This window comes from Phocoena sinus, chromosome 20, assembly GCF_008692025.1.
Source record: "Phocoena sinus isolate mPhoSin1 chromosome 20, mPhoSin1.pri, whole genome shotgun sequence".
In the NCBI taxonomy this organism is placed as follows: domain Eukaryota; kingdom Metazoa; phylum Chordata; class Mammalia; order Artiodactyla; family Phocoenidae; genus Phocoena; species Phocoena sinus.
The window spans coordinates 16,972,903-16,997,686 of record NC_045782.1 but is presented as its reverse complement, the minus strand read 5'-3'; the positions used below and the strand labels follow the sequence as shown (position 1 = coordinate 16,997,686).

The window sequence follows — 24,784 nt, the reverse complement described above, 5'->3', positions numbered from 1 at the left end:
TGCAAACATTATGCGAAGTGAAAGAAACCAGTCACTAAAGACCACATGTTGCATGATTCCATTTATATGAAATGTCCAGAATTGGCAAGTCTACTCACACAGAAAGTAGCTTAGTGGTTGCCTAGGGCTGAGGGCTGGCGGCAGAGGTGCGGGGGAAGGTTAGGGAATGAAAACTAATGGGTGTGGGTTTTTATTAAATTGTGGTGGTGACTGCACAACTCTGCATATACTAAAAACCACTGAATCACACATTTTAAACAGGTGAATTTTATGGTATGTGAATTGTATCTCAACAAAACAGCTACCAAAAAAAAAAAAAGCTTTCATTTTAAAGCCACGTGTCCCTCTCCCAATAATGATATTAGGTACAGATTTTTGCTTCACAAAAACGTAACTTGTTTTCTTGTTCTAAAAAGCATGACAAGGGCTTGCCTGGTGGCGCAGTGGTTGAGAGTCCGCCTGCCGATGCAGGGGACACGGGTTCGTGCCCCGGTCTGGGAAGATCCCACGTGCCATGGAGCGGCTGGGCCCGTGAGCCATGGCCGCTGAGCCTGCGTGTCCGGAGCCTGTGCTCTGCAGCGGGAGAGGCCGCAACAGTGAGAGGCCCACGTACCGCAAAAAAAAAAAAAAAAAAAAAAAAAAAAAAAAAAAAAAACATAAAAAGCATGACAAGAAAAAAACAATGGGAGACTAATGACTTTTTCTAAAACACCTAATAATGAGAACAATATGGCCATTACAAATCAAACATACAGAAATATCAATTGTAAATGTCCAGGGTAACAGATGATAACAGTTGATGAATGAAATGCCCAAATTTTAAAACTTCATTTAACCTATGGTTCAGTCTTCTGGCCACCAGATCCCTTAATTAGAATACCTAATAAGATAGTAAAATGTATTGTTTCAATTTTAATTTATTTTTCTCTACCTTTGTTGCTCCTTTCCTGAAAATTCTGTGAAATACTCTGACGGAGAAAGAAAGAAAAGAGGGGAAAGAAATGGTCCTACCATAAATCATCTCTAGCTCAGAGCTGTCCAATATTTCTGCAATGATGGAAACATTTAATATCTATGCTGTCCAACAGAGTAGTCAACTTCCACATGTGGCTATTGTATGACAGAGAAACTGAATTTTAATTGCTTTTAATTTTAAATCAAACTTTAATTTGACTAGTGGCTACCATATTAGTGCAGGTTTAGATGAACCACAACTAAATATCAGTCTGAAGACATCTACATACTTATTATACTAAAAGGTCACTCACAAAAGATGAAGTAAAGTACATATGTTTAGGAGATCAATCAATAGACAAAATCAACTTCACAAACTCACCTGGCCATCCTCCATTTTGGCTTTTGGGTAGTTGAGGATTAGTTTTGTAGCTTGTTCCCACTTTGCATGTGTATCTTCCCAAGCCTGAAATGAAGGCAATTACCACTTGAAAGCAACTTTAAACCTAGAGCTAAAAATCAATCAGTAATAGGCAGGTCTCAAACCTGGTGCATATTATAATATCCTACTTGTAATATGCACATATTTTAGACTTGCTTCAGAAGCTATTCCTGGTCACATATGCATAACACCTGGCTTCTAAAATTGAGGGTGGGGGCCTGAGAGGGATGTTTCTGTTGCCAAGGGCATACCTCAGTGTTTCCTGCGGTGGGATGCTCAATTCGCCGTAGTAATGCCATCACTCTTTTCTGAAGGGCTGCTCTTCCTAAGCAAAGACAACAACAAATCAACCTACTGCACTTAGAGCCCTGCTTGCCAACGGAGAACCTGGCAAGCCCAACCCAAAAGGCAGAATAGGAGGAGTTGAAGGAATACTTCAAATGATAAAGCTGAACACTTCCTTTTACCAGCCTCACAGGAAAGGGGCACTTAACTGGAACTCCACAATGTCCACAGCCTAAAATAGCTACTCCCACCTAAACTTACTCATAACATGTGCCAATGTTTTTAAAACTTCACTACATACAGTTCAGGCAGAGTAAATTATATAATCTATAACTGAAAGCAATTTATACTGCCAGTTTTTAAACAAATGTATATGGCATATTAAAAACTCAGTGAGAAATTAACAGCTTATTTCAAATACTATTTACTTTCACCTTACCTTGTGCAGAAAAGGATTTCAGGTAAGCTATCTGAATTAGCCCTGTAAACTTACAAAGTAGTAATCTTAGATACATCCTTAATGTTCCTAGAGCAATCAGACGTCACGTGATTCAAGGCAGACTGAGTGAAAAAAACATTACCCATGATGTACCTGTTGACATCATATTGCTGACAGAGGCAAACTCCATGAATGTGTTATAGTTGGGCAAGAAGTTGTGCACTGACACTTCATCCACCCCACACCGGATATCCGCTTCCTCACAGAGGTGACGAAAACAGGACATGGCAACCAGAACAGCTTCAGTGTCAGGGCTCCACAGAAACATGTACAGGGCCACTTCTAGTTTGGTCTGGGCTTGTCGGCATATCGGCGGGGTTCCGCTGTACCCTGCAGCACTATCCTGGGAGTCAGGAGTGGGAGGCAAGTATTTGCAACTTATGTAATTTTACTTACAAAACCCAATAATACAACAAGCTGTGTATCAGATATGTCTGCATACACTAACCCACAAGAACTTTTCCCCTTTAACCATGATAGGATTTTCAAACCTCAAAATATCTCACCCGAATGAGAACTCAGATTATTTATACCAACATAATACTACTATCTGTTCAATTTCAACTAGAATAGGTATCCTTTCCAGATCCCAGAAATGTAGATTAAGTCTAATATGAACACAAATAAAACATGCACAACACAAATCTACTCAATGAAAAATATAATACACTTCTCAGTCAATCATAAACAACAAAGGAAGAGGAAGTAACATGAAATTCTATCCACCCTGAGGGAAGAAATAAAATAATCATGCTGCAAAACTGACCTAACTAAGGACATGAATAAAAACTAAACATTACTGCAGAAGATCCACTGGGCTCTGGATAACATATTCCCAAAACACGAAATAGAGAAATCCTCATTTACAAAATGAATGCAAATTCTGCAGGTAAGACAAGAGTAAACACCACACTGCTTAGTAGTTGGTTTTTTTTTTTCCTTCAACTGAACATTATATTGTAAACTATGGATTAAAAAAAAGCTTTGGTCTGAAAAAGAAACTCTAATAATTTGATATTTTCACTGGTATTATGATTTATTTTTAAAGGGAATTATGGACACAGAAGTCATGAGAACACTTACGCATAACATCAAGCAACATGCTTTTGTTCCCAGTAAATCTGTGCTCTTTTTAGTTGACAGAACTTTTAAACTTCTGGGGTATGAATGGTCTTTCTTATGGGATAGAGAGTTATAATAATTATAGTTATCAGTTAAAGCTTATAAGTGTCAAAAAATCAAGTGCTGTTTACACATAATCTCATTTAATCCTCACAACAATTCTGGGGCAGAAATTATTATTATCCCCATTTTAAAGTCAAGGAACTGAATCACAGAGATGTTAGGAACTTGCCTGAGGGTCCACAAAGAGCAGTAACAGAACTACAAGCTAAGCAGTTCTTCACTATGCTGTATTACCTAGCTGAAACTTACCCAAGTTCATTCAGAAAAAAATACAGAGCACAGATGACGATACAAGAAAACTACAAAAGAAACTCCTTACCATGGATGAATTTCCTTTTCCCTTTCGGAGAGAGGTTCCAGGAGTACAAGTACGTAGTAATTCTTCATGATCTATGGACACCTGACTGGTATTTCCACTTGAAGGAACATCACATCCTACTCCATAAAGGAAGAGAAAGTGACAGGAACTTCTATCTGCCTGCTAGAAAGAAAAAATAAGCCTTTTCAAAGTACTGATAACCAAGAGAAATAAATATTTAATATAAGTTGTCTTTCTGTTTGAGACTATCCTGGAAAACCTCTCCTTCCATCTCCTGTTCCCCTCACATTGAAAAACATTCACTAGAAACCCAATAGTACAAATAATGTTTCCTCAATATCTCTGAAACTCCTCTCAGTTTTCCACTCTTCAAATCATGAGAATCAACAGATTCTAGAAATGTAAATTAACGTTTCTAGGTTTAACAGAGACACAAGGAAAACATCAACAACATAAAGCTACCACATGAAAGATATAATGTACTTTTCGGTCAATTAAAAACGACTAAGACTGCCTCCCATAAGACTTATATCCTGTGCTATGGTCAGGATAACTGGAAGCTGACTCTTTTGAGATTAAGTTCCTCTGCACCAGAATTAACACTGGTATATAAGCCATATATAAGAGTGACTTCACTGACCAGAAGACTACAGATTCATTACTGGATTACTAATGCTTGTACTCTGGAGAATTATACCATAGGCAAGGGCATGAAACATGAAACATCTTGTTCCTTATCTTTGGAATAATGCCAAATTCCACTACATTAACACACTAAGATAAGCCAGATATAAATAAATCCAACTTACCATTAGCCCATTTCTAAACAAAGAAAATTTAACAAGCTGCATGGTACACTGAAAAGCATACGCATTTGATACATTTAAGATTTCTCGGGCTTCCCTGGTGGCGCAGTGGTTGAGAGTCCGCCTGCCGATGCAGGGGACACGGGTTCGCGCCCCGGTCTGGGATGATCCCACATGCCGCGGAGCGGCTGGGCCCGTGAGCCATGGCCGCTGAGCCTGCGCGTCTGGAGCCTGTGCTCCGCAACGGGAGGGGCCACAACAGTGAGAGGCCCGCGTACCGCAAAAAAAAAAAAAAAAAAGATTTCTCATAGATTTTATCCATTCTAGAAATGGATAAAAATTCACTGAATCAAGTACTCCTAAAACTATGCTGTAATAGAAGAACTTTTTAATTGACTAATTATAGAAACTTTATGTTAAAAAAAAATTAAGGTTCTTCTCTAGCCCCCAAAACCTTCTCACCATACTCCAATGGTTCAGGATCAAAACTTTTCACTCAACCCCAAGGAAGAAGACTCCTGATATTTTCAAGAGGTAAAAGCTTTCTCACAGAAATATAAATAAACCTAGATTGAGGGCCCTCAATCTCTTCCCTTCAGCTTCTTTACATATACAGATAGATAACATTCTCTGGGCTAGCCTAGCCATAGGATTCAAGTCTTATGTATGAACTTGAGAGGACAGATAAACTATGTTGTTACTCAATCTTCTTTGGTTATAGCAGCCCCCACTCCTCCTAGGACTGCTCCACAGAGTCCTGATTAACTCAGCTAGACTTTATCAGGATTGTGGCTTTAAGGCTAAAGGCTCAGAATAATTTTTAAAGAGTTGATTTGTCAGCCATTGTCTTCTGCACAAAATTTCCCTTGAAGACTGTAGGAGAGAGGAGCTGAATTAGGGCTTAATTTGGCTAATAAACACTTCCTTAATGTCTCCTCATTACCATTCCAAATATTCTTCCATTTTGAAAGATGTCACTTTGCTTACCTTATTTTTAAGAAGAAATTTATTCCTGCAGATCAAAATTTCCCGCAACCATTTGAGAATTTCTGTGCTACTAAGCATTTGATGGCTAGTTAATTTCTTGCAGATGTAAAAAAGCATTTGTGAGCTGCAGAAACAAAGTTCACTGTTACCAGCACTGTCAACAAACAACATAATGCAGATAAAATGAGTCCGTAAGAATGGCATTCTCTAATAATGGACAAAGTCTAGAGAAGCTTATTTTCCTTTCCAGGATTTGTTTTAGAGAAATGATTATCAAAATGTTAACAGCATGATCATCAAATGATGTAAGTGTACGGATTACGTTAAAAAAAAAAAAAAAAGCAAGTACTTCTAAGCCCCCTACTCTCCCAACTTCCAGCTGTTTTATCCATGCATCTCATCCTTGCAGAGGACTCAAGAAAAAATTATAGACCAGGTGCACAGCACAGACTGTATGTGAACCTAACGCTCTAGAGCAGGGGTCTGCAAACTACTGCCTGCAGGCCAAATCCAGTCCATCATTTGCCTTCGTAAATAAAGTTTTAGTGGAACACGGTCACACCCCACTCATTCATTTACATATTGTCTATGGCTGCTTTCATGTCCCAACAGCCGAACTGAAGTTATAAAAGACACTACCTGGCCCACAAAGCCTAAAATATTGACTACCTGGCCCTTTAGAGAAAAAGCTTCCTTATTCCTACTCTAGAGCTGCACTGTCCAACACAAGAGCCACTAGCCAGCCACATGTGGCTGCTGAGCACTTGAAATATGGCTCGTCTAAATTAAGATGTCCTGTAAATATGAAACATAACAAATTCTGAAGACTTTATTAAAAAAAGAATGTAAAATATCTTATTAATAACTTTTGTATTAATTACATGTTGAAAAATATTGTATATATACTGGGTTAAAAAATATACTATTAAAATTAATTTTACCTGTTTCTTTTTACTTCTGAACATGGCAACTAGAAAATTTTAAATTACATATGTGGTTCACATTACATTACTATCAAAAAGCATTGCTTCAGAGTCTAGGATTTAACTCAGCTGCCAAGTGACTTGGTGTACCCACTTCTATAAGAAAATGACAAAACCTGAGGCTTACACACTTACATTTTCCTCAATGTGTTACCTCTGTGCTCACTGAAAGGTAATAATTTATATAACCAAGGAAATAAATTATAAAATTTATGTATATATTTTGCCTTCTAAGCAGATATTCTGTATTAATTCATCCACCAAAAACACTGGTATTATCGAAAATGTATGAAAGATCATAGTTTAGAAAACTGAAATAAACTATTAACATTACAAAATTTTAATACTCTAAGCTTATAACTGTAAAAATCAATTTAAAACACAGTTGTAACCACATAAAAATCCGAAATAGAAGAGAACATACCAAATAACAGTACTTATGTTTGGATAATGAAATTTAGCACAATTTTAAAAAATTTATTTTCTAAACTGCTGTGACAATGTTCTTAGTTAAAACAAGAAATAATCTAATAATTTCAAGTCAAATAAAATACAAACTCATAAAACCTCTGGAGGTATAAATGAATAAAGTTTTATAATAAACTAAGTACTACAGAGTTAATATTCAAAGACAGAAAATACAAAATAAAATTTTAAATTGAAAAATAACAGTGCATATACCTGATTTCCCAAAATGTTTCTACAGGAGCATCAGGATTCCACAAATCAATGCTATCTAACTGATGAAGAACCAACAGAGCCTGAATTTTTAAAAAAGAGAAAGAGAAGACTTGTTCAAAAGAGTTTTGGTAAACATAACACTGGAGTATTTATTTTACAAATGCTAACTAATTGAGCTACTTAATTGTAGCCTCAACACACAGTATAGGGCACAACAGAAAAACTCTGAAGAACCAAAATCTCTAGGGGACTATATGTATTATATATATATAATAATATATATATAAAAAATGAAGTTACTTTATTCCTATCAGTCTTACTTTAAATGGCATATACACATAAGTTATATACTGATGAATTCAGAATAGCAATATACATGTGTAAAAAGTGCTTTAAGACACAAACAAAATAATTTCAATAAGTATCAAAGAACTCTATAGGAAATAAAAATAATCCCCAAGTAAGGAGATCTCTCCAAAACTAATACACACAAAAATATTTTACCTCAAGACAATATGGTACTGGCACAAAAACAGAAATATAGATCAATGGGACAGGATAGAAAGCCCAGAGATAAACCCACACACCTATGGTCAACTAATCTATGACAAAGGAGGCGAGGATATACAATGGAGAAAAGACAGTCTCTTCAATAAGTGGTGCTGGGAAAACTGGACAGCTACATGTAAAAGAATGAAATTAGAACACTCCCCAACACCATACACAAAACTAAACTCAAAATGGATTAGAGACCTAAATGTAAGACCGGACATTATAAAACTCTTAGAAGAAAACATAGGAAGAACACTCTTTGACATAAATCACAGCAAGATCTTTTTTGATCCACCTCCTAGAGTAATGGACATAAGAACAAAAATAAACAAATGGGACCTAATGAAACTTCAAAGCTTTTGCAAAGCACAGGAAACCACAAACAAGACAAAAAGACAACCCTCAGAATGGGAGAAAATATTTGCAAACAAATCAACGGACAAAGGATTAATCTCCAAAATATATAAACAGCTCAATATTAAAAAAAACAACCAACCCAATCCAAAAATGGGCAGAAGACCTAAATAGACATTTCTCCAAAGAAGATATACAGATGGCCAAGAGGCACATGAAAAGCTGCTCAACATCACTAATTATTAGAGAAATGCAAATCAAAACTACAATAAGGCACCACCTCCCACCAGTTAGAATGGGCATCATCAGAAAACCTACAAACAAATGCTGGAGAGGGTGTGGAGAAAAGGAAACCCTCTTGCACTGCTGGTGGGAATGTAAATTGATACAGCCACTATGGAGAACAGTATGGAGGTTCCTTATAAAACTAAAAATAGAATTACAGTATGACCCAGCAATCCCACTACTGGGCATATACCCAGAGAAAAGCATAATTCAAAAAGACACACGCTCCCCAGTGTTCATTGCAGCACTATTTACAATAGCCAGGTCACGGAAGCAACCTAAACGCCCATCGACAGACAAATGGATAAAGAAGATGTGGTACATATATACAATGGAATATCACTCCGCCATCAGAAGGAACGAAATTGGGTCATTTGTAGAGACTTGGATGCATCTAGAGACTGTCATACAGAGTGAAGTCAGTCAGAAAGAGAAAAACAAATATCGTATTAACGCATATATGTGAAACCTAGAAAATGGTACAGATGAACCGGTTTGCAGAGCAGAAATTGAGACACGGAAGTAGAGAACAAACGTATGGACACCAAGTGGGGAAAGCGGAGTGGGGTGCAGTTGTGGTGTGATGAACTGGCAGACTGGGATTGACATGTATACACTGATGTGTGTAAAATGGTTGACTAATAAGAAAAAAAAATAATTAAAAAAATAAAAAATAAAGTCCATAAAGTCTGAAAAAAAATTTTACTTCTAGGCCATAAGATAAAGTAGGAGTTATCTTATTTGCCACATATTCTTTTGGAACAGACAGGACAAATTATTTTTCAAAAAGGAGAGAGGGGGAGGAAAATAGATTTTGTATTTCATAGCAGATTATTCATTCTAAAATACCTCAATTGACCACAGAATTGAAATTGGATTTAGCTCACAGAACATTAACAGGAATATACAACTAATATAAAAAAACACTATTAAATAAATTAATGCCACCAAGGGTATAAAGAGTAAAACTAGACTCTTCCTTCAAACCAGCCCTATCCTAACTCCAGCTCCACAACGTTTCCCTCGGACGCACACTGCTGAGCTCTGCACATTCTTCTCAGTCTTGGGTCAGCACATTTGGACATTCTTTACTCCTCTTTAAAGCCTTTTATTAAAATTCCAATGAAACACTGTTTGGAACACATAATGAGATCTGATTTCTTCTCTTAAAACCAAATTAAATGCATAAACTGCAAATACAGCTGCAATGATAACCTGCCTCACATTAGGAAAAATAAGTAAATTTCTAACCTTGTTCAACTTTGTAACTCCAAAAGTTATAAATTATATAAACATCAGATCTATATTTTCTATTTCAAATACTTTCACTGTAATTATTTTGAGATGTTTAGTGAAAACTGCAATTTGTTGTGAGAATCTTCAAAATTATATAGGTTATACCTCTCATATCAAGGAAAAACAGTCCAAATTAACATTCAATTTTGTTACTATTGTGCAAAGGTTTAGTTACTGACACTTTAAAGTGGCAAATTCTGTAACATTTTTGTTTGACAAAACATTTTTTTGAAATATTCAAAGAAAATGTGTTAGCCTTTTCTCTGCCTTAATATGAATGTTTTCCTTTCCATGTTCCTTTCCATTTTTAAGTTTTCCACATATATTTTAACAAAACTGTAAACACAGTATACTCCTTTGACATTTCATAAATATTTTTCCATATTGCTTTGTGATCTGCATGGTTTAATGGATTTTTTTTTGAATTTTATTTTTTTTCTATACAGCAGGTTCTTATTAGTTATCCATTTTATACATACTAGTGTATATATGTCAATCAGTTCACCAAATTGAAATATCATTCTCTTGTTATTGAATATTAATTAACACATTCTCTTACTAGTGAATATTTAAAATTCTCCTAATGTTCTATTACAAATAAGAGCAGTAAGCATATATGTGTGTAGCTTTTTCCTTTTAACTTATATTCACAGGATTAAAAAATTACAGGAATGTAATTATTTGGACAGAAAAATGGACATCTGTATAGCTCCTGCTAAATACTGTCAAATAGCCTTCCAAAAAGAGTGCAAAGTATATACTGTTTTATAGAACCAACAGCAATGTACACAAATACAAGCAATGAGTGTAACAATGAGTGCTGAAACACTTTTGGTAAAATAAAGCATGATAAATAATGAAGTAGCAAATCTTAAATATATAGTTCAATGAATTTTCACAAATGAATATGCCTCATATAACCATTCCCCAGATCAACATTATTAACACCCAGAAGCCTTTTTCACATTCCCTTCCGGTCATCAGCTCTTGACAAAGGTAGCCACTGTTCCGACTTCTATCACCATAGGTATTTTTGCCTGTTTCTGAACTTTGTATAAATAAAGGGAATCATACAGCATGTTCTCTTTGTGTTTGGCTGTCTTCACTCAATATTATGTATGTGAGATTCAACCATGCTTTGTACTTAGTGGTAGCTTGTTCTTTCTGCATTGCTTTAGTAAGTGGAATGATAATGTTGATATATTTGAGTTGTTTCCAGCGTTTTTGCCCACTACAAATTATGCTACTATTAATATTTTTGTATGTGTCTTCTGGTAAACATACATATACATTTCTGTTGGATACATACCTAGGAGGAGAATTGCTAAGTCATATGTTTAGCTTTTATAGATATATTGCAAAACAATTTTTAATGATGGTTGTACTAATTTACTTTCTTACGAGCAGGATATGAGTAAAAACAAAGCACAGTTTGATCCTTGAACAATGAGGTTAGGGGTGCTGACCCCCCATGCAGTAAAAAATGCACATGTAACTTTTGACTCTCTAAAAACTTAACTACTAATAGCCTACTGTTGACTGGAAGCCTTACCAATACCAAAGTTAATCAACACAAATTTTTGATGTCATATATATTATATACTATATTCTTACAATAAAGCTAGTAAAAAGAAAATGTTGTTAAAAAATCATAAAGAAAAAAGATCTGTAGTACTGTACTGTATTTATCAATACTGTAAGTTTACATCATGTTTACAAGATGAATCAGCTTTTTCTATAACAATGATGGCATCTTCGATAGTGTAATCCTTCCAGACTTTCATAATGTTCTCTCTATTTGGGTTCTCTTCCATAGCGTTGACAATCCTTTTCACAGGGTACCGAGTGTAATGAGCCTTAAAGGTCCTTATGAACCCCTGATCTAGAGGCTGAATTAGAGACATGTTTGGGGCAATCAGGCCACTTTGACACCTTCAGTGTTAAACTCATGGAGTTCCGGGTGGCCAGGGGCATAGTCCAGTATCAAAAGAACTTTAAAAGGTAGCCCCGTACTGGCAAGGTACTTCCTCATTTCAGTGACAAAGCATTGATGCAACTAATCCAGAAAAAGGGTTCTCACTGTGCAGGCTTTCTAGATGTACAACCAAAAGGCTAGCAACTGGTATCTATCTTTTCCTTTCAAGGCTTGGAAGTTAGAAGCTTTATAAATAAGGGCAGTTCTGATCATAAACCTAACTGCATTTGCACAAATCCTGGTGCTTGCTTCTCCTTCTTACTAATAAATGTCCTTTGTGGCATTTTTTTCTAGAGTAGCACACGTTCATCTGCATTATAAACCTGTTCAGGCTTACATCCCTTCCCCTCAATGATTTTCTTAATGGCGTCTGGGAACTCATCTGCTGCCTCTTGGTCAGCAGAAGCTGCTTCTCCTTTACCTTGACATTTTTAAAGCCAAAGCTCTTTCTAAAAGTATCAAATGATCCTTTGCTGGCATTAAATTCTCCAGCTTTTAGATCCTTCACTTTCCTTTTGCTTCAAATTGTCAGATAAAGACTTCACTTTTTCTCGAATCATACTGAAGTCAATAGGTATACCTTTCTTACAGCAATCCTGCACCCACATAAAAGCTGCCTTTTCAATACAAGATAAAAAGATATTTCACAAAAAGTGCAAGGTTTCATGCCACCTCGAGTATCTGCAGCAACAGCCTCATGAATTTCCATTCCCTCCCCCGCAACCAATAGTCCTTATGTTGGATTCATTTATCTTGAAATGGCAGACAACCACAGCTGTCTACAATCTATAGCACATATCAAACAATTCTTGTAATGTCATGACTTCTTTCTGCGTTCATCACTAGTGGGACTTCATATGGGTTACATGGTGTTATTCAAGGTATGTTACTGCACTAAAAATGATGAAAAATACACGAGAACCACAAGAGATCGCTTTTTACTGATACACAATTTACTGATGAGATTAACTGCTCATGCAGAGACTATGAGCCTCACATAGCATTTTAAATGGATACTCATGACACTTGAGCTCACCAAAATAGTAACAAAATGCAGTTATGAAATCATTACAGTAGTACAGTATGTACTACAGTTGATTTAAGGCAGTTATGATTTAACACTGCATCTGTACATTTCTTTATATTTATTTTGACTGTGAAAGATGCCATGTACAGTCTGTAAGCGTGTGTGTAAGTTTTGATAAATTATAACTTTTTATAATAGATTTATAAATGATAATATATGGATAAACAAGGTCTTACTGTATAGCACAGGGAGCTACATTCAATATTCTGTGATTAAAACATAACGGAAAAGAATATTAAAAAAAGTACGTATGTATAACTGAATTACCCTGCTGTACAGCAGAAATGAACACAACACTGTAACTCAACTATATTTCAATTTAAAAAAGTAAAAAAGTGTAATAAAATAAATGACCCAAAAAATGATAATATAGACTGGTATCCATATATATTTTATGTCATGACATACCTTTTTCTTAATTTTTTTGGTATTTCTAGGTTAGCAATTCACTGGCAAGTTTTTTCAAATTGTCGTAAATATTCAAAAAGTTTTCCAACATATTTTTTGAAAAAATCTGCATACAACTGGACCTGCACAGTTCAAACCCATGTTGTTCAAGCGTCAACTGTATAGTCATTTGATCTTTCATAAACCTTTTTGTTATCTGCTATCTAGCTTAATTTCAATGTAGTCATAAAAAAATTTTTGGGTAATTTCAATCCTTCAGAATTTGTTGAGACTTGCATTATGCTCAAGATATCCTAAATGTTCCACATGTACTTGAAAAGAAAATGCATTTATTGAATGCAGTGCTCTGTAAGTGTCAAATAGGTCAGATCTGATAACCATGTTGTTCAGATCTTCTACCCTTACTATTCGTTTGCTTGCTTATGCTACCAGACACTGAGAAAGGTATGCTCAAGTATCCCACTGTAACTGTATTTGTCTATCTCTCCTTTTACTTTACATGTTTTTATATATTTAGAAATTTTATGTTTTTGCTTTATATATTTTAAATCTTTGTTATTAGACTCATATAAAGTTTTATTTTCTGGATGGATTAGAACCCTTTGCAATAATGAGATGTCTCTTTTTATCATCCAACATAGGACCACCTAAATACATAAAGCAAATATTAGCAGACATAAAGGTGAGAAACTGACAGTAACATAATAATAGTAGGTGATTTTAACACACCATTTACATCAATGGACAGATCATCCAGATGGAAAACCAATAACGGAACACTGGCCTTAAACAACACGTTAGTCTATATCAACTAACAGATACGTAGAAAACATTCCATCCAAAAGCGGCAGAATACACACTCTTTTCCAAGTGTACATGGAACATTCTCCAGGACAGATCACATGTTAGGCCACAAAACAAGTCTCAGTAAATTTAAGAAAACTGAAATCATATTAAGCATCTTTTCCAACCACAACACTATAAGACTAGACACCAACTACAAGAAACAAACTACAAAAAACACAAACATGGAGGCTAAACCATACGCTACTAAACAACCAATGGGTTACTGAAGAAATCAAAGAGGAAATAAAGATACCTGCAGACAAATGAAAATGAAAACACGACGATCCATCTCAAAATCTATGAGATGCAGCAAAGCAGTTCTAAGAGAGACGATTACCTCAGTTCTAAGAGGAAGCCTAGCTCAGGAAACAAGAAAAATCTGAAATAAACAAGGTAAACTTACACCTAAAGGGACGAGAAAAAGAAGAACAAACAAAACCCAAAGTTAGTAGAAGAAAAATCATAAAGATCAGAGCAGAAGTAAGAGAAACAGAGACTATAAAAGCAATAGAAAAGATCAATGAAACTAAGAGCAGTTCTTTGAAAAGATAAACAAAATTGATAAACCTTTAGCCAGCCTCATCAAGAAAAAAAGGGAGACGGCCTAAAAGAATAAAATCAGAAATGAAAAAGGAAAAGTTACAACTGATACCACAGAAATACAAATGATCATAAGAGATTACTACGAACAATTATATGCCAATAAAATGGACACCTGAGAAAAAAATAAATTCCTAGAAATGTACAGTCTCCAAGACTAAATCAAGAAGATACAGAAAATATGAACAGACCAATTACCAGTAATGAAACTGAATCAATAATTTAAAAAATTCTCAACAAACTAAAGTTCAGGACCAGATGGCTTCACAGGTGAATTTTACCATTTAGTGAAGAGTTAACACCTATCCTTCTCAAACTATTGTAAAACATTGCACAGGAAGGAATGCTTCCTCACTCATTCTACGAGGTCACCATCACCCTGATACCAACATGAGACAAAGCTATGACAAAGAAGAAAATTACAGGCCAATATCATTGATGAACACAGATGTAAAAATTCTCAACCAAATATTAGCAAAATGAATTCAACAATACATTAAAAGATCACACACCACGATCAAGTGGGATTTATCCCAAGGACACAAGGATTTTTTTTTATATCCACAAATCAATCAATGTAATACACCACATTATCAAACTGAAGAATAAAAATCTTATGATCATCTCAATAGATGCAGAAAAGGCTTTTGATAAAATTCAACATCCATTTATGATAATAACTCTCCAGAAAGTGGGCACAGAAGGAACATACCTCGACATAATAAAGGCCATATGCGACAAACCCACAGCTAACATCATACTCAATGGTGAAAAGCTGAAAGCATTTCCTTCTAAGATCAGGAACAAGACAAGGATGTCCACTCTTGCCACTTTTATTTGACATAGTTTTGGAAATCCTAGCCACAGCAATCAGAGAAGAAAAAGAACTAAAAGAAATCCAAATTGGAAAGGAAGAAGTAAAACTGTCACTGTTTGCAGATGACATGACACTATACATAGAAAATCCTAAAGACACTACCAAAAAACTATTAGAGCTCATCAATGAATTCAGTAAAGTGGCAGGATGCAAAATTAATACACGGAAATCTGTTGCATGTCTATACACTAACTACGAACTATCAGAATGAGAAATTAAGGAAACAATTCCCATTTACCATCACATCAAAAAAATAAAATAAAATAAAATGCCCTGGAATAAACCTACTTAAGGAGGCAAAAGACCTATACTCCGAAAACTATAAGACACTGATCAAAGAAACTGAAGACAACACACAGATGGAAAGATACACCGTGTTCTTGGATTGGAACAATCAATACTGTTAAAATGACCATACTGGCCTTCCCCGGTGGCACAGTGGCTAAGAATCCGTCTGCCAAAGCAGGGGACATGGGTTTGAGCCCTGGTCCAGGAAGACCCCACATGCTGGGGAGCAACTAAGCCCATGAGCCTCAACTACTGAGCCCATGTGCCACAACTACCGAAGCCCATGTGGCTAGAGCCCGTGCTCCGCAACAAGAGAAGCCACCACAATGAGAAGCCCATGCACCGCAATGAAGAGTAGCCCTGGCTTGCCGCAACTAGAGAAAAGCTCGCGCACAGCAACAAAGACCCAATGCAACCAAAAATAAGTTAATTAATTAATTAATTAAAAAAAAAAAAACAATGGAAGAAAATAAGTGGTGCTGGGAAAACTGGACAGCTACATGTCAAAGAATGAAATTAGAACATTCTCTAACACCATATACAAAAATAAACTCAAAATGGATTAAAGACCTAAATATAAGGCCAGAAACCATAAATCTTATAGAGGAAAACATAAGCAGAACACTCTTTGGTATAAATGGTAGCAGTATTTTTTTAGATGTCTCCTGAAGCAAAGGAAATAAAAGCAAAAATAAACAAATGGGACCTAATTAAACTTAAAAGCTTTTGCACAACAAAGGAAACCACTGACAAAATACAAAAACAGCCTACTGAATGGGAGAAAATATTTGCAAACTCTATGACTGATAAGAGATTAATATTCAACATATATAAACAGCTCATACAACTCAACATCAAAAAAACAAACAACCCAATTTTAAAAATGGGCAAAAGAACTGAATACACATTTTTCCAAAGAAACATACAGATGGCCAACAGGCATATGAAAAGATACTCAATATCAGTAATCATCAGGGAAACGCAAATCAAAACCACAATGAGATATCACCTCACATCTGTCAGAATGAACCAAAAGAACACAAATAACAAATGCTGATGAGGATATGGAGAAAAGGGATCCCTTGTACATTGTTGGTGGGGATGTAAACTGGTGCAGCCACTGTGGAAAACAGTTTTTTTCTCAAAAACTAAAAACAGAACTACCATATGACCAGCAATTCCACTCCTGGGTACATATTGGAAAAAACAAAAATACTAATTAGAAAAGATACATAACCCCAATGTTTATAGTAGCATTATTTACAACTGCCAAGATATGGAAACAACCTAAGTGTCCATTCATCCAACAGATGAATGGATAAAGAAGATGTGGTAATGAATACATATATATACAACAGAGTACTACTCAGCCATAAAAAAGGAAGAACTTTTGCCATTTGCAGCAACATGGATGGACTTTGGCAGGCATTATGCTAAGTGAAATAAGTCAGACAGAGAAAGACAAATACTATATGATATCACTTATATGTGGAATCTAAAAAATCTAACAAACTAGTCAATATAACAAAAAAGAAGCAGACTCACAGATACAGAGCCCAAACTAGTGGTTACCAGTGGCAGGGAGTTTGGGGGGCAGGCAATACAGGGGCTGGGGAGTGGAAGGTACAAACTATTGGGTGTAAGATGGGCTCAAGAATATATTGCATAACATGGGGAATATAGGTAATATTTTGTAGTAACTGTACGTGGAAAGTAACCTTTAAAAATTGGATTAAAAATTTTTTAATAAAATAAAAATTAAAGAAAAAATTTAAAAGGAATAGATTAAAAAAAGGAATGTACATAGTTACAACTTTACCTTCAAGAGCCTAGAAGTCATTTTCCCCTTACCTCCATTGCTTCCTGAGCAATCTCTGGCATGTGTGACTGAGGTACCAGTTGGACGAGCCCTGTAATTAATTCTGCGGTACTGCCTTGAGTTTCAGGCCCCTGTTTTCTTGGATTCTGCAAAGAAAAAAGCAAATTTCAATTAAAAAAAAAAATCGATGGACAGAGGCTGAAGGGTAGAGGGAATGGAGACTGACTGCTAATGGGTTCTAGGTTTATTTTTGAGGTGATGAAAATGTTCTAGATGTTCCAGACCTAGATAGTGGTGATGGCTACACAACCTTGTAAATATACCAAAACCAGTGAACTGTACACTTTAAACAGGTAAAAACTTCATGGTACATGAATTTTACCTCAAAAATAATAATAATTGTGGGGTTTTTTTTTTTAAATCAAAACTGCTTTTGTTAAGAATTCTCAATCTACATCTATACTTGTTCATTAACGTGAATAATATCCAGAGAAAATCCTAATTAAAATAAAACAAAAACTAGGTATTAGCTTTTCAGTTAAGAAATTACATCAATAATGGAAGTAAATAATATTTTTTCAGCAACCCTACATTGGCTAAATAATATACCTCTGATTTGGAACTTCTGGTTTGGGATCTTAAACTTGTGATGAAAGGCAAAGAATGTGCATGCTTGATGAGGACTACACAATTATCCTGTGTAGCCCTCTTGTCCAGTTCAAGGACCTACCCAAATCCGCACAGGGCTAGAATCCACACCTCCAGATACCCATACCTCAGGCTTTTTCATTGTGGAAAGACATTGTATACAAAACAAAGCAGTATATAAATGTGAATGTCTACCTACTTAAAGAGACTAAAATGCTTCCTGTAACTTGTAAGAATCTATTTACACTTTAAGCATATATGGTTCATTTAAGTGAGGCCAATTCAATTAGTGCCCATATTTTATTTTGTTAACTACACACTCTTTCCCACTACAACAATTAAGGTAAGCCCTCACCCCAGTGTATCTATAATTCAAAAACTGCCTATTTTTCTGACATTTGTATTAATTCATTAATAACCCAATAACATTTACTGAACACCAAAGACACAACAAGTAAAAAAGACATGTTTCCTACCCTCTTGGAGCGTGTAGTCTGGTGGGAAAGACAAACATCAATAAAATAATTAGATCAACAAGTTTAAATTGCAAATGAGAAAGAATTATGAAGTTACATGCTGCTATGAGCACTTGTAACAGGGAAATGTGGTATAGGCAGGGATGCTTCCTTAAGGCAGTGATAACAGCTCAGAATTAGGAATTACTATGTGAAGAGGACAGAGGATAGGGAAGCATACTGTAGGCAGAGGAACTGCAAGTGCATGGATAGGCATGAAGGAATGTAGTAAGAGGGAGTGAAAGGCCATCATGACTACAGTAAAGACGACAAATATAATGCTAGATGTTGCAGAGGTGGTAGGTGGGAGACAAACGCTGCAAAACCATGTAGGTCTATTTGGAGTTTGCTTTATTCCCAAAGCAACCTCAACTAAAAGGTTTTAAGCTGGGCAGGAAGCATAAGATTTGCTTTTTGAAGATATCACTGTAACTTTAGTGCAGAGAAATGATTAAAAGGAAGCAAGAGATGATGCAAGCTGAGCAATTAGGAGGCTTGAAAAATTGAGAGTAGTATGAATTAGGATAGAGAGGTAGAGAAAGAAGACAATAAAATCACATTACTTTAAAAAACCATGACTGAAATCACTTAATAGTTATTCCTATATTTATCCTATTTACTAAGATTTAGATTTTTATAGGTAAAATATAAAATAATCAAATATTTACAATGAATCTTTCACTATTTTAGCTTACCTTTGATTACTCTGAGAAAAGTTATTTAACCACTAGATGGCAGCAAAGAAAATAACTTCTATTTTAAATGATCCTTTTCTGCTTGCTAAATTTTAAACGTGGAAAACAGCACTTTTTGCTTAAATTCTTGTTCCTTGACAATAAAATATTTAACACAGAAGGCACTGGTGACTTTGATGTATTCTCTGATTCCGAATTATAGCTATGCAAACAGAGTGGTGCTAATATATGACATGCATGATGAAACAACACCACAAGTAACCTGGGCTACATAACAAAGAAATGAGGGGGAAAAGTTATTTCATTCCTTTTATAAAGTCTTAATGATAGATTTTAGGACTTTTTCCACACCAAAGTTTTAACAATTTATTCTATTAGACTCCCAGATTTGGATGGGCTTTTCAAAGAGTTCAAAACAACATAGGCCTTTTTTGGGGGGTCACTAATCCTTTTGGGAATTCTGTCTCTCTCTCATCTCTTTTCTCTCCAGAAAAATATTTACATAAATACTTTTTTAAATTCAGAGGACTCAAAGAACTCTTGAAAATATGGACATCAAGTTATGAACTCCTATAGTATAGTAATTTGAAAAATATACCATCAAAATTAAAAGTACCCTTAGCATTTAAAAAGCCTGTTGCTGAACAAAGCAATGGGAAATCGTTCTGTATGCTGCTCTCCAAGGACTGAAGAAATTCCACAGGGGTTAAATATGCTATCCTATGAGCTTCACAATATATTTCTGTTATGTTTGGGGCATTAATAATATTAGTGTTAATGTTAACTGTATTTTATTAATAGTAATAATACATAACATTTATTTAGTGCTCATTATGCATTTATTTTGCATTGTTCCTAAAAGCATGACATGTACTATCTCAGTCTGCTTAACAAGCTAAGGTAGGAACTATTATTATCATCACAATATTTCAGATAAGAAAACTAAACACAGAGAGGTTAAGTCACCCAAATCACATAGCTAATGTCTCCAGAACCCATGTTTTTCATCCTTTCATATAACTGTCACTCATTTTCACTTGTTAGTTCCTAATTATCTTGTGTACTACAGTGATGCTTTCAGGAATCTAATACCATCTGAGGCTGTTAAGAGCAGAGTTGCCACAATAATTGAGCGCTAACCATACCCATTTCTTTTTCTTTCTTCCTTTTTTTTTTTTTTTTTTTTTTTGCGGTACGCGGGCCTCTCACTGTTGTGGCCTCTCCCGTTGTGGAGCACAGGCTCCGGACGTGCAGGCTCAGCGGCCATAGCTCACGGGCCTAGCCACTCCGTGGCATGTGGGATCTTCCCGGACCGGGGCATGAACCCGTGTCCCCTGCATCGGCAGGCAGACTCTCAACCACTGTGCCACCAGGGAAGCCCTAACCATACCCATTTTTAACTCCTTCTTCTCCCAATACAGTATACATAGGCAAAGCTAGTGATATTAAAAGGCTGATGACAGGAAGAAAGGGGGATGGAAAAACTCAATTTTTTGGCAATAGCAATTGGAGACTTAAAAAACCAACTGTGTAGATGTAGGAAGCACTCAATTTATGGTTGCTTCATTACATCTAAACCCCATCCCAGGATTATGCCTGAATAATATATAATCTGGTAGCCGGGTATGGACAGAAGATCTTACCAAAGTATGTTAGTTTAATGATAAGAAAAATTAAGACAAAAGGTTAGGAAATCTGATCTAATTATATTAGTATTCTCTGTAAGTTCATTTCCTTGGGGATCTCTTAGGTTTCATGTATGATCAGGAAGGTCAGTAAGTGTTCTTGAGCTAACAATCACCTTCAAGGTTTTGGCTTTCCAGCTAAACCAAACTAAGTTAGATAATTTCAAGGCATTTTATAAAAAATACTTACACAAAGCAAGAGCTTTGGATCTGCATGAATTAGTTTCACCATGGACAAGAGAAGATACTTATAGCTTCTTGTCTCCAGGTCTGTAGGTTTTTCTTTAAATTTAAGGCTTGTTACTTTTTCTTTAAATGTAAGACTCTAAAAACAAAAACATGACATTCACCTTGTAAGAATCAGACATCAGAATCAGAATAGCTATTCAACTTTTTCAAGTAAATCTATTTTTAAAAAGCTTTGAAAAATAAAGGGACATATTTTACACCACCAAATGTGTAGTCTTAGTAGAAACGTTCAATAGAAAGTACAAGATTAATATAATTAAGCTTGAAAAGCAAATAAAAATTATTTTTGCAACATTATTATATAATCTAATAAAGTTTAAGTGAAAATCTGCTAAGATACTAAAAGCTTTAATATAAGGTTGACTCCTATGTTAAAAACAATTTTTCAAATGTGAAAATATTAGATAAAATATTTATTCTATAGATCTCACAGATACATACAGTAAGCAACTCATTTAACCAAACATCTCATACAGGTATACACAAATATTTCACAGAATCAATGACGTTATCAACTGCAAGATGCATCATCATTTTATGTACCACAAGGAATGAAAACTCACTGTCAACTGTAAGACATCATACAAATAAGATGAACCCCAATTTCAGAAATGTTAAATAGGTACTTCTTAGAATTGATGAAATATGCTATACAGGCAATCTCTGTATTTAACAGTTTAACTGTAAGATTTTCTTTTTCCTTTAATGGTATTCCATCTCTCTCAAGTTACAGAATGCATGTATTTTGCCTGAAGAACATTGATAAAACAGAGAAAGACTCCTTTGAGAAAAATTAAATCATGGAAAATGTGTTTCAATTACAGAGATACTATGGCAGATGCTGTGTTAATACTATAATTATGAATGTTATTCAACCGGAAATCCAACAATTATATTTTGGATCCAATACCACCTTTCTATCTGTTCTTACAAAACATTTCCCCTTTTCCTTTAAAAGGAAACAAAAATGTATGCTTTTGACATGTATTTTTATATGCAAATACACAGGAGAATATCCAGCATCTATGGACTCATAATAAAAATGTCCTTGTAAAAGGCTGACCTTCAAAGGTAAAAAGTAGAGATGCACATCTATAACATACAGCAATTATTGTCAATGTTTACATGTGAGAAATGCATTTGTTATTATGCCCAAGAACACTGAAGGTTTTTGTCCTCAGTGTGGAAGAAAAACTATCTAATGTACTACAGGAATGTCACTACAGAAAATAAATAGCAAAACTTACTAATACAAGTTGCTTTTATATTTATAATCCCACAACAAACGTCCTACCAAATATATTTAATAAATGCTGTTTTTACTGTTTGCTCCCATTAAACTTCTTTTCATTCTAAGTCGAAGTAACACTGTAGATCAAGGTAAAACTTTCATTAAACAAATTTATTTATTAAAATGTCACTAAGTGTAACTGTTCTTCCATGATATAGCCATTGCACAGGAAAACGGAGCAGAGAACAATTAGCAGATATAAAAATTATCCACTTATTAACCATTTCCAAAAAGTAAATAATAGTTTGATAGTATCATATCAATCTCAGATAGCAGCATACAAATTTTGTTCCAGCACGGCTGCCTAATACAAAATGTAAAACTTGAAAAATTCTACACCACTCACAACTATTAACTTGAAATAGACTAAAGACTTAAATGTAAGACTGGAAACCATAAAACTTCCAGAAGAAAACAGAAAAAAAAACCTCCTTGACATGAGTCTTGGCAATGATTTTTTTTGTATATGACACCTAAAGCACAACAACAAAATAACAAGTGGGGTGTTGTTTTTCAAACTAAAAAGCTTCTGCACAGGAAAAGAAATGATTAACAAAATGAAAAGACAACCTAGGGAATGGAAAAAAATGTGCAAATCATAAATTGATAAGTGGTTAATATCCAAGATACGTAAAGAATTCACGTATCTCAACAGCAAAATCCAAATAATCCAATTTTAAAAGGGGTAAAGGACACGAATAAACATTTTTCCAAAGAAGACATACAAACAGACACATGAAAAGGTACTCAAATCACTAACCATCAGGGAAAATAAAGTCACAATGAGCTATCACCTCACACCTGTGAGACAATGACTATCATCAAAAAGACAAAAGATAACAAATGCTGGTGAAGATGTGGAGAAAAGGGAACCCTTGTGCACTACTGGTGGGATATAACTGGTACAGCCACTAGGGAAAACAGTATGGTGGTTCCTCAAAAAATTAACAATAGAATTACCATAAGATCCAGCAATTCTACTTTTGGGTATTTGTCCAAAGAAAATGAAAACACTATGTCAAAGATATATCTGCATCCCTATGTTCACTGCAGCATTACTTACAATAGCCAAGACATGGAAACAAGTGTCACGAAACTGTGGTGTACACACACACACACACACACACACACACACACACATAATGGATTATTATATATATATATATATATATATTCAACCATAAAAAAGAAGGAAATCCTGCCATTTGGACAACATGAGTGGACCTGGAGGGCATTATGCTAAGTGAAATGAGTCAGACAGAGAAAGACAAATACTGTATGATCTCACTTATATGTGGTATCTTAAAAACAAAACAAAACAAAAAACAAACTCATAGAAAAAGAGCTCAGATTTCTGGTTACCAGACACAGGGAGTAGAGGTTGGGAGAACTGGATAAAATGGTCAAAATATACAAACTTTCAGTTATAAGGTAAATAAGTACTGGGGATGTACAACATGATGACTATAGTTAACACTGCTGTATGGAAAGTTGTTAAGAAAGTAGATCCTGAGTTCCCATCACAAGGAAAAAACCTTTTTTTCCTTTTTTTTTGTATGTATATGAAATGATGGATGTTAACCTAACATACTGTGGTAATCATTTCACAGTATATGAAACTTAAGTTATTATGCAGTACATCTTAAACTCATATAGTGCTGTGGGTCAATTATATCTCAATAAAACTGAGGGAAAAGACTTGAAAAATTTAAATAAATTTTTCAATTCAAACACCTTTTAATTAGTGACCATTAGTGGGTTACCTAAAGTCAAAAATAACATGCTAAAGAAGAAAGATATTTCTTGGCTAGAAATGTAAGAAAAATAAACCATCCATTAGTTTATTAATTAATCTTCCACATTGCAAACAATAGGAGGAATCCAACCTGGTATACGCACATTGGCCAAAGAGGAGAGGCAGTCGTGCCCAGGAAAAAATCCATGAATCAGAGTACTCAGGTGTTTGTGAAGGGCCAAAACCATCTGTTAAGTTAATTAAGGCCATGACTGAATTATAGGCATGTAGGAAGCATGTGCTGAGTCAGGATCCCCTTTAAGAAGGAAAATTTTCGTGCAGAATTTACACATATTATTAACAGGCTATCTTATTTTTAAAACATAAATGATTAGTGCTGAGATAAATATCTCAAATTTTTAAAAATACTACAAAAGT

At 35.0% G+C, this 24,784-nt stretch overlaps 1 protein-coding gene across 7 annotated transcripts in view; it reads right to left on the bottom strand.

Annotated features, from left to right (window-relative positions):
- Positions 1–24,784, bottom strand: part of NF1 (neurofibromin 1) — a 252,743-nt gene that overhangs the window by 131,225 nt on the left and 96,734 nt on the right. For 6 of the 7 annotated variants that reach the window (XR_004347587.1, XR_004347588.1, XM_032617092.1 and 3 more), the window contains exons 13-20: positions 21,262–21,396; positions 17,561–17,674; positions 7,142–7,221; positions 5,478–5,601; positions 3,685–3,846; positions 2,274–2,523; positions 1,648–1,721; positions 1,337–1,420 (exon numbers count right to left, since the gene is read on the bottom strand). Coding sequence is in view for 5 of the 7 variants with exons in the window: in XM_032617092.1 (XP_032472983.1) it covers positions 1,337–1,420; positions 1,648–1,721; positions 2,274–2,523; positions 3,685–3,846; positions 5,478–5,601; positions 7,142–7,221; positions 17,561–17,674; positions 21,262–21,396 (1,023 nt within the window). In the remaining 2 variants the exon portion in view is untranslated. The remainder of the gene's footprint in view (positions 1–1,336; positions 1,421–1,647; positions 1,722–2,273; positions 2,524–3,684; positions 3,847–5,477; positions 5,602–7,141; positions 7,222–17,560; positions 17,675–21,261; positions 21,397–24,784) is intronic. The other variant, XM_032617095.1, reaches the window with a different exon arrangement.